Here is an 18,118-nt window from a genome sequence, read left to right on the forward strand (position 1 = left end):
GTTTGGTTTGAAGAGTGGAGGGCAAGAAGCTCACTATCTGGTTCACTAGCTACTGTACACATCCATGATTCATTTCAGGTTTGTATTGTAACTGTGACCATTGTCAAGTTACTGTCTGATGTGTCCATTTGCATAGGTAACCTCGAATATCAAATTTATAACTGGCTCGCTATAGTGGAGCTAGCCAGCGGTACCCAGTGCTTCAGGTTTTCATTCTGGAAAGCCAAAAAAAGAGTAAGTGAGAAATATGCATATTTTGAATCCCTCGGTAAAGTGACTAATGTTAAATGAAAACTATGTGGCACACATACAGAGAAATCAAGCAGAAATTAGGGAGGCTTGTGCAATGCAGCTGTTTATTAGGCAGTTTGTGTACATATGATTTTAAACAATGTCAAATTTACATTGGTCAGTCAGATAGGGTCCAGTTACAAAAGACAAAGCAGTTTAGACATACAAAGGCGAACGCTTCGTGACTGGTCCCCTTTAGTTTTACCTTATAAATTTCCTCTTTTAACACTGGCATACTAAGTCAAAAGTGGAGAACACCATTCTAAAAGAATACTATTAAATTTACCGTGCCAGATTTTTTAGAATGCCAAATGTTAATTTACGTTTATTGAACATTCAAGAGTTCAATAAAGAAATAAATGCTCGCACAATTACAGACGTTCTTAAAACGTGGGAACAGCGTGGACACCCTTTGAATAGTTTATTTACCTTGAAAAATTACTGTTAAATAAAATGGATGTTACATTGTGAGCATTTTAACACAAACTAGACAGGTGATGACAGTACATTTATGGCATAACCTGGACAGACCTTCCAGAGTACCAGCCCCACATAGTGATGGGGTTCATACTATTAATCTATTTCCACCAATACAAAACTGATCAACAGTACTGGTAATGATAAGGCAGCTCTGACCGAGTGGCTGTTTAAGACTTTATAAAGCATTATCCAGTGCAGGCTTGAGCCATGTTTAGATTCACTTATCATAACCTTCTAAAGCTTTATTCATTTATAGAGCACTTTACCTGGGGCAAATGTGAATGCACTCAGGAATGATGTGAATACATAATTTGACAATACAACAAATGTAACTCTTAACTGATTCTGCCATGGTTTCAGACACTTTCTTTCCTCACCAAATGTGCTCAGGCCTCTATTAAATCTGTGTGCTGACCTTAATTGTAATGAGTTGCTTTTTGATTTGGCGATTCTTGTACTCCTTTGTTAAACTCATTACAGTCTGTAAAAAGTGACATCGCATGACATTCCTTATTTGAAGTTGAGGATAAAGCACAATGCAGTTAGATTTAATAGAGGCCTCTTTATTTTTGAAAACTGATTTTGGATCTTCATTAAAGAGCTACATCCACCAGGCATTTAAGGAATGTTACAAGACAAAGAGACAAGATAGTTATTGATGGAAAAATAACCTTTGGCTATAACATCCACTTAATGGTCCCTAATCTTTTAAATGTGTTGCTAGGCAACTGGGATACATGACCAGTGAAAGGCATGCCACAAACCTTCAAATCAGTTTTTTTTTTTCTTTTTAACTTAGGACTTATGTTTATCATCAAATATTTAAATTTGCTCTCCATGAAAATATCTCGATCAGCTCAAAAAAATGCAGAATATTCCTATGCAACACTGTACATAGGGCAATGGGGCATTTTAAGTGTAGTATTAACACTGACAGGGCACAGAGTCCCTTAAAGATTCCAGATGGAAGCTTTCTGGGTTTAAAGGCAAACTCTGAGCAGGGTTTAAGTGACATTCTTTTCCTGAAGGACCACAGTCAAGTAAGTTTATCAGCTCTCATTGTTACAACTGAAACTATTTGTTAAATGTCTTTCGTCAGGACAACCATTTGCTGCATTAAGTTATGGGATGAGGGTGAAAGAAAGAAAATAACATGCTATCGCTGCAACCCTTCAGGACCATAGATGTGAACTCATGCCTTGAAAATACCTCAAATCTGGGCTGATTTATATTCTCCTAGAATATTTTTGGAATACCTGTTTCTTTTCACTTGTGTTGAGGCACCTGTTGACTATTGTGAAAATGTGAACAATCAAGTGTTTATCAAAAGTAATTGCGTGTGATTAAAATAAAAAGTACTAATGATTCTGGAAAAAGACCAGTATAAAGAATAAAATGTCATCCGGCAATACCATTACAAATTGCAAAAAAAAAAAAAAAAAAAAAAAAAATCAGTTTCAAAGTCTATAATCCACAATTTAAAGAATCTATTATCCCCTTTAGAGCATTGATAAATATATCCAGATTCAGATTTCCATTCTTTATATATAAAACTTATGGGGACACATGAATTCAAATAAACATGTTACAAAATGGCATGTAGAGCTAACCTTTAAAAATGATTGAAATTCACACAAAAAGAAAATGTAACACTTCCTGGAGAAAGGTACAGGATCAGTGTACTTCCTTGGTAATAATGATCACATCCTTTTCCCATCGACACAGCGCAGCTCGTCATACAAGTTCTGCACTGGCACCCAGATAATCTAATTTGAAAATCAGAGCAGCAGGTACAAGAAAACTGTGCAAAAGTGCTTCCCGCGTCCACTTCCTTAATGTGTGCTGGCAAGATTTGCCTTGTTTTCTCTACAAAACAGGGATGAAACATCACTGAATACAGTACAGCTAATTCAGTGTATTACTCTGACAAATTGGTAGGATGATTAAATGTGTTCTGGGAATTTTCAGCTATATGATCGAGAAGTATGTAAAACAATCTAAAAAAATTCTACTTTTACTATAAAGTGGCTTAGCAATCATCGTTCGGATAACCTTCCCAACCCAAGTTCGCCCAAGCAAAGGGGCGAAACTGCATCAGTGCCATGGAACAACTAGCTCATCCAGGTGGGATGAATTGAGCCATTTATCGGTTGCATGCTTATTGCTATAGACACTCAAAAGGCTAATGCTGAAAAATTATCGTGCAAGTAGTTTGATGAGATTCGCACACATCTCAAAGAACTCTATGGTGTGACTCCCTGGTCTGGGGAAGGAGTCTCCACCAGTTGAGTCGACTGAGGAAGTCAACGAGGACGCCAAGGAGCCATCCGACCCCTTGACGGGTGCATCGCCTTTGGCCTCGCCCCCCTCCACCTCGTGCTTCAGAGCCGTTCGGTAGTTCCCAACGGAGCCCGAGCGGTGAGGGGTGGCAGTCCCAGATTTAGTCTCTACCATTTCATCTGAAGCACAAAGACACAGGAGACAAGGTCAGGACCCTTGGCTGTTGCTGCTACCAATTGTACAAATTGAACAAGATCGCAACATGCGTGTAAATATTACAGCTGTAATCTTCCTCAACAAACACAACTGCTTCACGGGAGAAAAAGTGGTAAAGTGGTCATGGGGCAGGTCGGATCAAAAGCAAGCCCTGCTTTCCATCTACTGACTCACTTTTATTACCTCCTATTTCCACTAGTAAATTTCCCACGAGGGCCAGTAAATCTCATTTTCCTCCAATTTGATATAATCATGAGCGACTTGACATTTTGACTTCCACATTTCACAGTAATAATACAGTCAATTATCCACCCTGGCTGGAGATTGTAAACAAACTTTAGGTCTCCAATAAGCCATTTATTGGAGGGGTGTTTTAGAAGGGAACAACATCTTACATACCGTCAATGCTACGGAAGTCTAGGAGGTAGGTTCTGCTGTCAACCTGGTAGAGCTGCAGGCTCATTTTGGTCAGCATCCCGGTGACTGGGTTCTTCCTCCGCACGCGCAGGTAGTACGGATTCACAACCTGGGTAACGGCAGAGAGAGTGCGCCGCCACGACTCCTTAGAAACCTGCACCGAGCTGATATTCACTTACCACAAAGCACATCAGGGGCCAGGGTTAAGTCTACCTAAAGTGCAGATACTCCTTTACTATGAGGAACACATTTAAGCATGTGTATTTTCTTAATTCTGGTGCATTATGTAGAGACTGCAGCTGAACTTTCATTTTTCACAGATAATGGACTGCATGTGGCTGTCCCTTTAATGACCACCACAGAATACACAATAGCGGATATTAATGTTTAGGGTTATTAGCACGCTAAAAATAACCTCAGATGTTTCTTAACCAAGGAACGTGGAACACTGACATGACAACTGATGCAGACATTGAGAAAAGCAGCTTGGTTAATATTTACAGGAAAACGGATGAATCACTCACACCCTGTTATACAAGTTAAGCAGATTCTAAACGCATTTATGGTACTCGTGTGTGTCCATACCTATATTACTACCTTTAAAGCAATACATCATAGTGTGTGAGGTACAGGGCAAAAACACTTCATTGAATTCATTCAATTCAGTCCACATTGTTCATGCCAGAATGAAGTTTACCCGAAGGCTAAACCTACCACCTTACCACCCATGCAGGGCATTTGGCAGGCAGTGACTAGTCCAGGGTTAACCAATCAGGATGGCTCTCCTTGGGCAAATCCTCCAACCATCTCAGCCACAGAGTTTGTGTGCTTTCTAGCTGTTGGAGGCCTTGTGACTGAGTTTGTGTTTGTGCCACATACACACATCAGCTCTCCTTTCCACACTCTGATGAGCTCAGTACTCCACATCTGATGTTCAGCTTATGTGTTGAGCGGTTGGCTGTAAAATTGCAGTGGCTTGGAAATTGTGTGTGAGACAAGAGGATGTTTAAGAAAGGAAACGTGAAACAGAGAGAGAGCTGCTGTGCAAGTACATAAAAAATCTCTCGCACTCATACACATGCACACACACAGGTAATCTTCAATTCCAAAAAGTATACTGACATTTCAACAACCTTAATAGACTGTTGCTGATCAAGCACATCTCACACTGCTGACATCTTTACATGTTTTAATTTATAGATATTTCCTGAAACAGCTTAGGTAAGAAAGACCAGAAAGGTACAAAGGCATGCCCTACCTGGGACCTGACGCTGCAGCCTTCAGGTTAAAAGTCCCTGGACATAACTTGCACTTGCATTACATAGTGACTCCTCAGACTCACCTTCCACTCGTAGTCCAGCTGCTTCATGGCCCGGCAAACCTCAGACATAATGTCGTTGGGCCGGCTCTGACTACGGATGCCCAGGTGCCACTTGGCCCTGCGCACGCCCTGGTGCTTGACCTTCTGGGGGTTCAACTCGTCCAGGGTGTGGCGCGGCCGGGGCGGCACCTCGGCCACCAGGAAGGGCACACGCTCGGGGTGGGGCTTGGCCGCTGCCATCTGGTGGTCGTCCAGAAAGGACTCGGGCGGGCTGCTGGCCAGGTAGAAGTCCTTGGCCTCGTTCATGATGCGCCGATTGTCTATGATGAGGTGGTAGGCCACTGCAAGCGGGTCCTGGTGGTTCCGGCTGTACAGGCAAGTCAGAACCTCCTCTTCGGTACATTCAAACTTCTCGCACACCTCCTTGAGAGCCTCATCGTCGATCATTGTGTTGCTATAGGAGGCATCCTCGGGAAACAGGTACTTAGGAAGGTCTTCTTTGAACCACTCATCCTCTCTGTGGAGGCAAACAGGGAAAGTAGTGATATCCTAAAGTGAATTTCATCAAAGTGTGGAGATGCTCTTTGATGACTGTCAGAGAACCCCCTATTCAATGCCACCCTATTCAAGTAAACACCAAACCCAATAGGGTAAACAAGAGTCAGAGGTACTTTGGGAGTAGGAAAACAGTGTTCAGCAGTGCAGATTGGATTAGGTTGTATGGCCAGCTGCAACCATCATGTGCAAGTTATCCACAGTTTAGCTGAAGCATAAATCACAACATATATGAATTTGGGTAATGTATAAATTAACCCACAGCATGGATTCCAAGTATAGGTAAAATCCTGAAGAAGTCTGCTGTTGTGGCCAATAGCACATTACATGCACTGCTCTAGGACAACCTTTGTAAAAAAAAAAAAAAAAAAAGACCACAATATCATACACAAACACCTTTGGGTCACCATAGGAAAGGAGGTGTGCATTTTAAGATTATAATGAACATGTTAAGGCCTGTGTGGACTCACCGGATTTCCTTGATGGTGGCTCTCTTCATGGGGTCCACCTGCAGCATGTGTTTGAGGAGGCTGATCACGGCTGGGTTCAGGTACTGAGGCGTGAAGAAGATGCCGTCGCAGATCTTCTTGAACAGCGTTGGCACGTGGTCGTCGTCGAACGGGAGAGTCCCGCACAGCAAGGCATATAGAATGACTCCGCTGCTCCAGATGTCCACCTCTGGACCCGCGTATAACCTGAGGGAAGGGGCGGCAGGGGAGGCGGGGGTATTTCACAGCTTAATCTGCTTCTAAAATGGTACCGTGGCATGCTTTCTGACCAATTACATTACATTCTGTTATCCAGAGCGACTTCCAGCACAACAGAATGTGAAGACAAACGCCTGCAGACCTGCAACACAACTGACCAGTGGGGGTCGCTGGTGAGAGGCAGCAGACAAACCCCTGGCCATTTCCCTGGCAGAACAAAGACAATTTGTTCTGCTGTTGTAGATGTTGATCAACATCAATCCCGGACCATAGGGCTCAGCCTGCGCTTGAAACAAGCACTTTTACCAGCTGAGCCACTAGGGAACCCTGAAGTTTTAATGGTTTTTGAGGTTTGAGGGTTTTGATGAACTCAAACAAGTCAGGTCATTACTTGTGTGATTTGACTGATAACATTTACGCATTTCTCTTCTGGAACACAAGGTACCTCTGAAGAATATTTGCTATCAGTGAATGAGTTCGCAATCGCATCCTGAAAGCCATCCATTAATAGTAACTACATATTAACTTGAAGAGGCAGTCCATAGCCTCTGATGCATTACCAAAGTAAACACCACCTTACTCTCCACAAGAAAGGTTACCGTTCACTGATCTTTCATCTTACGTAATATTCAGAGAATAACAAATACCTTCCTGAAATGACTTCAGGAGCAGCATAGTTTGGAGAACCACAACTTGTTCGCAAAAATTCCCCATCTGACATCATGTTGGACAGACCTGGAAAACAAGCATAAATCAAAATGAATTACATGTCTGGCTGACGACCTGACACCGATTCAGTCTAGAGCACAGGAGTTATTGGTATCATCTGGTGATAAAAAGTAAACTGCTACTGATGTTTTTATATACTGTTCAAAACATGCAGAAGGCGTGGCTGTTTATAATTACAGGCTTCCCAAGTATTCTGGAATGTTCCACATTGCACAGAATAGACTGTAAAATGGAGAATGAGTCAAGTGATCTCCAATGAGAATTGTATCAAGGAATAATAAGCAAAATCAATATTTAGCATGAAAGAATTAAAATAAAGCCCTTGTGATGATGATCTGCTGTGTGATTTTCTCCTAGCTCAACCCTCCATTATGTTGTGCTGGTCAGATGGACTCCCTCCATGGCAGAGGACACTGTTATGGTTGGGTCAAGTGTAAGAATGGCTGAATAATGTCCTGGGTCCTGCTGAGCTATGCTCTTCAGACCCCTGGAGGTCCACTGACGCTCTGAGACCAGTAGATGACTGCAAAAAGTCCCTGTGAAGCCCCCTGGTGGACAACAGAAGTAGATGCAGGGGAGACCCCACAGAAACCAGACCTATGACATATATTGCTAGTTATGTACACCAATTTGTCTGAAAGTTCATGGAACATGTATGTAAAATCATATATTCTTCTGCCTCCATTCAGAAACAGTTTCTTAACTCATTACTGCATGTATGCAGAGACAGTGACTCTGCTACTACATACAAAGCAGACGGCGGTTTCAGCTTATAGAATGTCACATTTTAAGAGCTTCTGACACAAAAGAATTGATTTGCTATTTGCAATGTTTAGGGAAAAATGCAATGACTAAAACAACAGTAATTATTTATGTTTGTGTGACACAGTAGCAAAGCCAAACTACTTATAACTCTGAGTACTCTGCAAACTCAGCACAACACCTGTGCTGTAATTTCTATCTGTCAAAAGACACAAGGGGGCCTCAAAAATTTCCATGAACCTTTGTGATATCTGCACTTCACACATTAATAAACATTTTGATCGGCAAAGCAGTAAATGCTGAACTCTGACTATGACCGTTGGCATAGCTATGATATATATGACTTGCCCTGCATGGAGGTCCACCATGTATAAATTATATATATACGACAACTTTCCCAATGGGATAATATGTCCCCTTAATGGTTTTAGAAGGCCCATGCGCTCTCATGTCAGTATAACTGATGGTGCTGAAATGTTGACATAAAGCAGATATAGCTGAAGCATTTCAAATGACATTGCTCATCAACAGCATTTTCCATTCAGAATTGATTCTTCCCATAATAGCTGCTCCTAGCCGGCACACAACATCAACACCCTTTGATGGCCGTCTTTATTGACAATGTGATGAGATGTTCGCATGCTTTATCATAGTCTTTAACAGGGGAAAAGATTGTGCATTTTTTATTGCAGATTTAATCGTTTCCTTCATTTTTTTAGTAAATCTGCTTGAACAGCAGGCAAAATGCTGCAAGAATTAAAATGTAAACAAATTGCCTTATACTTTATAGCAAAAAGGAAATAAGCGCTACAGTACTGACACAGACACTGACCGTTTTTGTTTTCAGTAGCTACAGTGACCTAGCGCTGTAAATATTTTTAACTGCACACAGACTGAAGGCCACCTTCTCATAAGCCTGTGCCATAAAGCTCCCGTTACTGGGGAAGAGTACGCATTCAGCCTTGCAGGACATGCGCCGCTCACCAAAGTCGGCGATCTTGGCGTTCATCTGAGCGTCCAGCAGCACGTTCTCTGGCTTGAGGTCTCTGTGCACCACCATGTGCCTGTGGCAGTAGTCCACAGCTGAGATGATCTGCTGGAACAGCCGCCTGCTCTCCTTCTCGTCCAGCTGAGAGTGCGACAGCAAGGGACACAGCTTTTACTCATTAGAATGGAATGTTGGGTTACAACACCAGCATCGCAGTTATCAGAGCAATGTGGAATCAGATCCTCAAGAGATGGGAGTACTACACTCCACCGGATGCGCAAGCACTGTATCAGAGGGTTACAAAGAAAGTGTGTGTTCTAAGATGCTTACTATATAGCATCTTAGACTGGACAAGGCGGAGAAACAGACATGTTGTGTCCAACTGTTGTTGCTTACTTTTGTCTTTATGAATCCTTTTTTTTTTTTTGCCTTTTTCCCCCTTTATGTAACTGTATTTTGGAATCACCAATTGTATACACCACTGCATTCGTTCAGGAGCACTGAAACAAGATGAATGCAGTCCTCCGATATAGTCGCACCCAGCCAATGGTTATATTTTTCATACAGTGTACTACAACATTGGAACGAAGCCAATCTGTTCCTCCACTAAGGACTTCTGGTCACTGTGGACAAATGACACGGGATCAAGCCTGGGCCGCACAGCTCATCTTGTATTCAAAGTAAATGCCTTAACCACTGAGCTAGTCAGGAGCCCTGTCCTTATGATTTCTGACACTGCTTCTTAAAACGTTATTGAGAACACTGCAGGGTGAGCCTTCTGATTGTGACCACAATGTCTTACCTTCCCGTTTTTACAGATATAGTCAAACAGCTCTCCGCCAGAGACATATTCCATCACCATGAAGATATCTGTAGGGGTGCTGATCACCTGATACCTGCAGCCATGAAACATGAAGAAACCCACGTTAAGTTTGCAAAAAAAAAAAAAAAAATACTATTGTTCTCATTTCTAGAGACAAAAGTGGAGTGGCTTCCATGTAAACCCCATTCAGTCATATTGTGCCCTTTCCACCATTATTCATCCCATATCTGGAATGAGATTTTGTTTGTAAAAAATACCATACATTTCTACACACATATCAAATCACATCATAACACACACACACACACAGAAACACACACACACACACAGATAAAATGGTAGAAACAACACCAAATGAAAAAAGGACTCATATCTTGACATAACTAACTCACAGTTAAAAAGGAGTCTACAAATGATTCATATTTATATCAACCCTAATAATATGTTTCTCCTATAAGAGACAGACCTAAATCTACATCTCCTGTGACACATGTCTCAAAAACTGTGAGACATTGTGAGATTCACAAAGCTGATATTTACAGTAGGGCTGCCATTTGGAAATGACTTGCAACACATGCCAATGCACACCAATTCATAAACTGGTGTAATGAGCACAAAACCTTAACTTCTGATGAGTCATTGATCCCAATTACTACTCTGCATGGTAGAATTACAGCCAAGGAATGCAAAGTCATTTTATGTAACCAGGTGGTGCGCACCCTGTGGTGCTAACATTGTTTCCTCGAGATTTTTCCATATTCCATAAAGATAGCGCCCCACACACACTGGTAACAGATACATGAATGGTTTCATGAACACCAGGATGAAGCCAAACACCTTCCATCACCTCCCCAATCAACAGATATAAACTGAACCTTTAGAGTGGACTTCTACCTTGTTGACCTCTCAAAGAATTGAGGCCTTCCTTCTTGAAGAATGGTCCAATATCCCACTAGGAGTAGTTCTAAACTTCTTTAACAGCATTCCAAGAGAGAATGAAGGCAACAGACTGCTCAAATAGCCTTATTATTAAATATTCATATATTGTTTGGTGTTTCTATTGTTTTGTGCACCTATATATGCATATATACATGTAATGTGCCAAAGCCTTTCATGTGGGCAATTGGCTTATGCAATCAAAATGGCAATAAGCCCGAACATCCAATCCTGAGAAACGGACGGCAGAAAGTTAGATGTCAGGACTACAATGTTGGCCACACTGAAAACATACTGTGATGAAACTCTCTCTACAAGCCCCACTGGACCAGAAATATCGCAGTAATCTGACAAAGCACAGATCCTTTCTACTTCCTTTATCTGAAGTAGCCGCAGGCTCTCTCTTTCCCTTCAGATATCGGAGATTTATACGACCCATGAGAAAACTGCTGGTATGTTATTGAGATTATTCCCAGGAAATCCTCTGAATCCAGTCACATTTTAATAGTGCTATAGGAAAGGTTCACAACAAACTAAAGGAATCCCCATAAAGTTAACGATAACTGAAAACAGACTACAGCAGAGGGCAAATAGCCTTTCATTTCGTTGCCAGCCATTACAGGAGAAACGCAGCAGTCAGCTGTCACAGGCTCCGGGTTTGTTTACTTCACATGGAAGAATAATAACAGCAACACAAGTGCCTGCAAATAATTACATGCTTTTAATCTTTAGTGATCAAGCAGCCCAAATGGGATAATCTCAGACTTACAGTTTAATTATATGAGGATGCCTGAAGAGTTTGAGATTCTGAATTTCCCTGCGAATCTTTCCCACGACATCAAGGCTGCGGATCTTCTGTCGGTTGAGGATCTTGACTGCCACTTGGTGCTTCGTCAGTTCATGCTGCCCGACTGGAAGAGGACAAAGACGCTGTTTAGGATTAGAGGCCGAGCCGTCTCGGGTAAAACCACTGAGCCCGAAACTCCCTGCTAACAAACACACACAACCCTAAATGCAAATCTGTTCCTACTGTTCCCCCTGCACCAGAAAGGTGCAAACACTAAACACGCTCCACACAGATGTATAGGCGTGTGTGTGTGTGTGTGTGTGTGTGTAAAAGCACAACAATGGAAAAATAGAAACTGTACCATTTTATGCTGTTTAAGACACTGATAAGAAGACAGCAAATTTTGAGACACTTACCAATTTAAATGCAAAGGTCAGTCTAGACAGTACAAAGTCTGGCAGTTTATTTCTTTGCTCCAGTTCAACCATTTAATATAATGAACAGTACTGGATGTTCCCAAGCACAGACCTGTTACACACGCAGCCAAAAAGACAGGGCTTACTCACAACTAGCTACTGTCTCAAATCCTTTCTATTTTCAGAGTATGTGTTGGTTTACCACTCCACAGTGGAATAAATAACGCTCTGTACACACACAAGGGCTGTACCCACCACACCATTTGGATGGGTGGAAGGTCATAGACCACACAGAGTGCCATCATAACTTCGTCATCAAGATAAAAACCAAATGTCCAATACAATCCTTTTCTGAAATTTTGAACTTTTGCCACAATGTTACCTGCTTGTGTAGAGAAGAGTGGGTTGACATATTACCTATGTTACGTTACTGTCATTTCGCAGATGCTCTTATCCAGGGCAACTTACATGGGTTACATTTATCCATTTGCATAGCTGGATCTTTACTGAGGCTATTCTAGGTGAAGTACCTTGCCCAAGAGTAGAACAGCAGTGTACCGGCGGGGAATCGAACCAGGTTATAAACCCTGCTCCTTACCATTATGCCACACCGCTGCCCATATCTACAGCTTCTTCTCTATCAGAGACACTGCTTAAACTGTGCTTGGGGGGTGGGGGTGTGGGATGGGGTTAGGATGAACCAACAAGTTATTACTTGGTGTAATACAACAGTTGTTGGAGCAATTCACGAAATATAAATGAACCGAAAGGAGAGAACCATGACGTAAACAGTTAAAACAAAATGAAACACACCATTTTGTACTCCTTCGCTGATATCATCTGTGTAAACACGTCAATGAACCACATGCAATGTCATTATCTGTGCTGTAGATATACCATGAAAGTAGCGACTTTGCAGGCCTCAGTGGTCACACATGTAGACCAAAAGAGCAGGGTGCCAAACTGAAGCCAATGGCTCTAACACCCAAAAGTGACTCCTCCTGTACAGTAACCTAAAACTCTATGCCTACCTATCTGTCACAACTGTATCAAATGTTCAGCATATTCTGGCACATTTCAAGGGCAAATCCTGTTACCAACATGCCACCCAGGGGGTAGTAAATTTTCAGCTGGTCCAGGCCACTGGAGAGTAACAAGTGCACAAATAACAACTTTACTGCTGTGCTGGTAAAACATTAACCGAGTAAGTTATCTATAGCAAAATCTGTCAGGCAGAAAACAGTTCTGTTTTTAAACACACTCCAATTAGCAATGATTCTGCTGTAAGCCAATTTGCTTCTTTTTTTAAAGCTTTACATGAACAGTTTAACCACAACACCATTGAGAACCATTGCAGCAACACGGAAGACATATAGCAAGAAGGTCCAAACAGACTGTTTGAGAAATACAGGATTATTGCACAAGAGAAAAACAACATTGTGCCAACCTGCCAGAGTAAAACTGTTGTCTAGCAGCAGACAAAATGGACCTCAAACAATTGAGCATGGCAAAACAGACAGCATGGGCTGTCAACAAGACCACAGCTTGTTCCGTAAACCAAAGCAAACGTTAAAATGATGGGTGGTGTATATGTACTCTGCTTCAGGAAAGCAGCATTAACATCAGAAATGAGTGATTCAGAAAACCTGCCGTGTTTGGGGTTACTGCTCCTATCCTCTGACTGTTACTCAGGACCTCACAACAGTGATACCTGTCTCCAAGAAGGCAAACCCAGACCCAGTCCCCCCACAAGCTCATTCTTCTTGTTTACAACATTAAGCAGGAAGCACTTGCTTGAGAGAATGAGGAACACATTCGACCTACAATTTATCAGTAAAATAGCATCTTTGCCTGATTGTTGGCTGCAGTCGTTCTACCCAATGGGACTGAGGCTTCCACCATCTGAATGCTGTAAACACCTCTCTCCCTGTCTGGCATCTCATATAGTTCCTAAAACCACCTTAACACACTTGCTTAGGCGGGCTTTGAGCTTGACTCATGGTGCACTTTAGATGCCTTGAATCAAGGTTATATAGAAAAATCCAGAAATTTGCCATATAAGTGTAATGTTCTTTATATCTGAAAACAAATGCTGACTATTTTAAGAGTAAATGTGCTCTTTGTTCATATCACCAAATACCACATTCCCACTTTAAACAGCCGCACTCACAATATTATGGCCTTCGAGTAACAACAATTTTATCTCAGGGCACAGTGCACTTACATATCTACCAGAGAACAAACAAATCATACAAGGCAGTACCACAGATCTGAAACTCAAATGGTCACCTTTCTTCAGAGATTATCTTGGATAATATTTCCCTGTTTTTGATCTCCTCAATGTTGTGTATCGTATCAACTGTGGGAACACTCACCTGAAAACTCACACAGACAGTGTTAGCAGACAGCACACCATGGCTTGGTCATTTCAAGAACTTCAGTATAAAAAATGTATGTTTTCTTTATTAATGAATTAGACAAAAACACTTGGGCTCAGATCAGGTTACCAGAATGTGCTGATTTGGTCAATTCTAACCAAATTAAACTAAGCCTACACAAAGCAACACCCTCAGAGTAAGGGTTGTGCTGCTTCCCTTTCTAACAATCAATATATTTTACTCATCTGATTTTATTTTTTTTTCCCACTATTCAATGTTTTATTTCCCAACCATAGCGCACACAGAAATAATTAAACCTGGCAGCTTCAGTTGGGTGTGCTAGCGGATAGTTAATTACCCAAGAGGAAGGAGATAAACATTTTGCTATCACTTAAATGTAATTCACAATGGATTTTGATTAATATCTCATTTTCCTCTAAATAGGCCTGATGGGATGGCCCTAGTGAGGAGTAAACATACAGAAAGGAACGCCTTTGGGCACCTACCAGTTCTACCCTGTTGTCACAATAGATCGCCTGTTTCTTATTCTTTCTGAGAAAACCTGAAATAGCACATGACGTGATGGAATTGTACGTCTGTGTCTGTCTTGTGCAAAAGCCTATGCTGGCACAATTCTGCTAAAGAAACTGACAAGTGTCAACATTTGGCATTTGAAAAAAGACAGGGCTGGGCAGGAACTCGTTTTATTATATCGCCTTTTATCTTGTGTACCAAAGCTCCAAGTTCCGGTGAACTTAAATTCCATGACATTTATACCAGTCAGAATATAACTGAAGAATACAAATCAATATTAGGGGGTAAGAGAACTAAATCAATCCTCACCATCTATTTTAAACGGCTATTCCTGTATTTCCTGAGACAAAAATCGATCACAAAAACGAAATGAGCTGTGTCAAATGAGGCTGCTGTAGCTGTTTAACCCCTGAGTGTGAAGCACACTGGATGTGCAAACTGATCATCTATAAATCGTGACGTCAAACAGGTAACTTAGTCTAGCTAGTTAGCATTCGCCGTAAGTTAAATTCCCCACTGTTACTAGTAGTGTTTTAAAGAAGCTTTATCTTGCTAACTAAGTACCACTACATTTAAATTCATATCGCTACTGTTGAGATTAACGTGTTAGCCATCTAGCAAGGCATATCACGATAGCCAAGTTAACATTAACTACGCCCGTCCTCCTAAATCTAGGTATATTGTTCAAATTGTCGTTAATGTTAGCTAGGTAAGAATGTTAGTTAGGTAACAGCCTAGCAGAAGAAAAAGTATTGTTCATGCCAAGTCAAGTGCTGTCTACACGCCAAATGAAATATCATGGACAGGCTTGGTAGGTAGCTAGCTAGTCGACCACTTCAGTTACGTTAGCTACCTGTGGCAGCTAACTACCCAGGTTAGGTTCACAGTCAGAGTAGTCTTCCGGTCTCCATTAAATCAATGTACCTACCCTGTATCTAACTTACCCAATGAATGGACATCGGTTAAAGTGGGACAATATTTTCATCCAACAAATTATTCGCTGTTCACAGTCTGGCTAGGCTAGTGTAGCAAGCTTCGGCTGGACATCAAATCTAGCTGGCTAGCTAAACGGGCTTGCCGTCGATAAAAATTCATGACATTATCCTTGACCTGACAAGTACATATTATTTACATATAGTCACCCACTTTGTACTGCAGAAACCAACTAGCGATATATGCTTTAGATATGCAACCGTTTGCAAATTAACAGTGGGCAGACTTCAAGTCTATAGTCTAGCCAGCTATCTGACTACCATTACTCCCTACTAACGTTACGATATACCCGCATGCTGCAAAAACCCCTAGTACAACAATAAAGACGCCAGTGTTTTCCTTTTAGCAAAATGAACGGCGGAAATGCATGCAATGCAGAATAGCTAACTAGATGGCTAGGGAGTAACGACATCTCTGCCGTGGCTGGCGAACGTTAGCTAGCCAACTCTTGCTCAGTGTGTATGCTAGCTAGCTAGCTAGCTGATATCTTAATAACTTCTTCCGACCGGTCTCATTTGTCTGTGTCACTGAAACTCACACTCCACCGAGCTAAAACGTTTCTGTACTCACCTTTAACTTTCCCAAATGTTCCTACCCCGAGCGTGTCTCCGAGAATATAGTGTCCTATCTTCACCCTTCCTTCATGCTTCTGTTTATCCGTCGCCATCTTCCCGCAGGAGCCCTACCTGCAGCGGCGGCAGGCAGACGGAGATGATGTTGCATAAACAGGAAGCACAACATCTACAGCGACGGAAGCCGGGCAGCTAGTCCAATGTACGGTAGGTTGGATTTACCACTGAGCAGGTGGGATTTTGGCCTTATGGCAAGTCGGCCTGACATAAGGGTTATTAAAATATTTAAAAACAAGACTGACACCAATGTCGTGACTATTGCCTAGCCCCGAAGAACCCTAACCTTATCGTCCTCTTACATGGAGATGTGTGCTTTTCACAATAACAGGAAATGTAGCAATGGTTTTGCTGGTTCGTCATGTGTCATTAAATTTGAAAAGGATTTGCACATTTTGTGGAGCTAGAAATGGGCTTGCTGGGTTCATAAGAGCAACTGACACACTACCTGATGTAAGACTTTAAACCTTGATACCATTTCAGCATGCAAGCACTACAGATCAATAATAATTATAGAAAACTTGAACATCTTAATAAAAGAGCTAAATGGGGGCTGAAATTGTAAATAGCAAGTGTGTGTAATAAATAATAAATAAAATTGTAAATATGTGTAATAGCTTACTTAACGGCAAATGTGTGTACTCTAGCATACTTTGTTTTTACAGTGAAGCTGGCAATGGCAACAACTCTTCATACACACACACATACACAAACACAGCGTCTTGCAAAAGTATTCAGACCCTTGACCATTTCCTACATTTTACTGAATTACAAATGATTGACATTGAAATTCCATTCTGTGTGTGAAATACTGAAATTCAAAATGATTTGGGTTTTTTGCTAGAACTATTTATAAGAAAAATAAAACCACAAAACATTTTGCCACATCTTAGCTGGACCACTCTCATGCTTTCTGGCAAACCCCAGATGTGCTTTGAGATGTTTTTTTTTTTTTTTTTTTTTTTTTTTTGAGTAATGGCTTATTTCATGCCACCCTCTGATACAGGCCAGTTTTATGAAGAGCTCTTGATATTGTTGACTGATGAACCTTTACTCCACTCTCAGCCACTGAACTCAGTGGTTTCTTCCTCTCTGTCGCTTCTCTCACAAGTTTCCTTCTTGATTGCATGCTTTTTGAGGGACAACCTTTTTTGAAAGTTCCTGGGTGGTGCGATGCAGCTTCCACTTCCTGATTATGGATCAAACAGTGCTGAGTGGGACATCCAAACACTTGGATATTGTTTTTTTTTTTTTTTTTTAACTTTTTCTTAATTTATTCATTTGTATTAGCTTCAGTAGAATGCTCATTGGTCTTTTCACACCTTTCCTTCAGATTCACAGCCTGACCAATGATCATTAAACAGGGTAGGGTTTTTATCCAGAAAATGTGACAGTTATTTTAATAGTTCATAGGTAGATCTGTCTAAACTTGGAACTTCCAGAGCACTGGGGCTGAATACTTATGCAAACACCATATTTCAGTTTACTATTTTTCTTAAAAATCTATTCTAGCATAATGTCACCTTAGTATCAGTCTGTTAGTGAGATTCTGGTTGCAAGTGAGCACAAATGCTTAGTTCCTATGAAAATTACATGTGTACATGGCATTGGAAAATTTCAGACATTCTGAATTTCATTATTAGCAGATTTAATGATCACTAAAATTTTATGATTTGTTTGATCATTGCCTTTGGTCTGTCGTTTGAGAAGCATTTAATCCTGAAATCCTCCATTCTAACATAACCACCTATTATTGAGACTGTTCATTATCGGTCAGAATTACACCGTGATCTTTCGTCTTCTTTGATTCATTGTTAGCATAATGACTACATTAATGGAGTGACACTGTATAGAACTGTGCAATAATGACCTGACT

General features: G+C 41.2%; 1 protein-coding gene across 1 annotated transcript; it reads right to left on the minus strand.

Moving 5' to 3' along the window:
* Positions 1 to 2,333: 2,333 nt before the first annotated feature.
* On the minus strand, positions 2,334 to 16,305 carry LOC118777583 (5'-AMP-activated protein kinase catalytic subunit alpha-1). Its single transcript, XM_036528673.1, has 9 exons — positions 16,184 to 16,305; positions 11,275 to 11,416; positions 9,549 to 9,642; positions 8,743 to 8,887; positions 6,915 to 7,002; positions 6,031 to 6,255; positions 5,027 to 5,522; positions 3,667 to 3,793; positions 2,334 to 3,230 (listed from the first exon to the last, which is right to left on the minus strand). The coding sequence occupies exons 1-9, from the start codon at positions 16,278 to 16,280 to the stop codon at positions 2,968 to 2,970; spliced, it is 1,677 nt and encodes a 558-aa protein (XP_036384566.1). The 5' UTR covers positions 16,281 to 16,305; the 3' UTR covers positions 2,334 to 2,967.
* Between the last annotated feature and the right edge of the window lie 1,813 nt (positions 16,306 to 18,118).

Source organism: Megalops cyprinoides, chromosome 5, assembly GCF_013368585.1.
Source record: "Megalops cyprinoides isolate fMegCyp1 chromosome 5, fMegCyp1.pri, whole genome shotgun sequence".
NCBI classification, from domain to species: domain Eukaryota; kingdom Metazoa; phylum Chordata; class Actinopteri; order Elopiformes; family Megalopidae; genus Megalops; species Megalops cyprinoides.

What these genes read in the sequence shown, in the direction of transcription:
- LOC118777583 (XM_036528673.1), bottom strand. Translation starts at nt 16,280, where the DNA reads ATGGCGACGGATAAACAGAAGCATGAAGGAAGGGTGAAGATAGGACAC. An exon ending in CATCCTCATATAATTAAACT is followed by an intron (nt 9,643 to 11,274) that starts GTAAGTCTGAGA and finishes TCATGGCTGCAG; the next exon opens with GTATCAGGTGATCAGCACCC. An exon ending in AGACTTCCGTAGCATTGACG is followed by an intron (nt 3,231 to 3,666) that starts GTATGTAAGATG and finishes TTTGTGCTTCAG; the next exon opens with ATGAAATGGTAGAGACTAAA.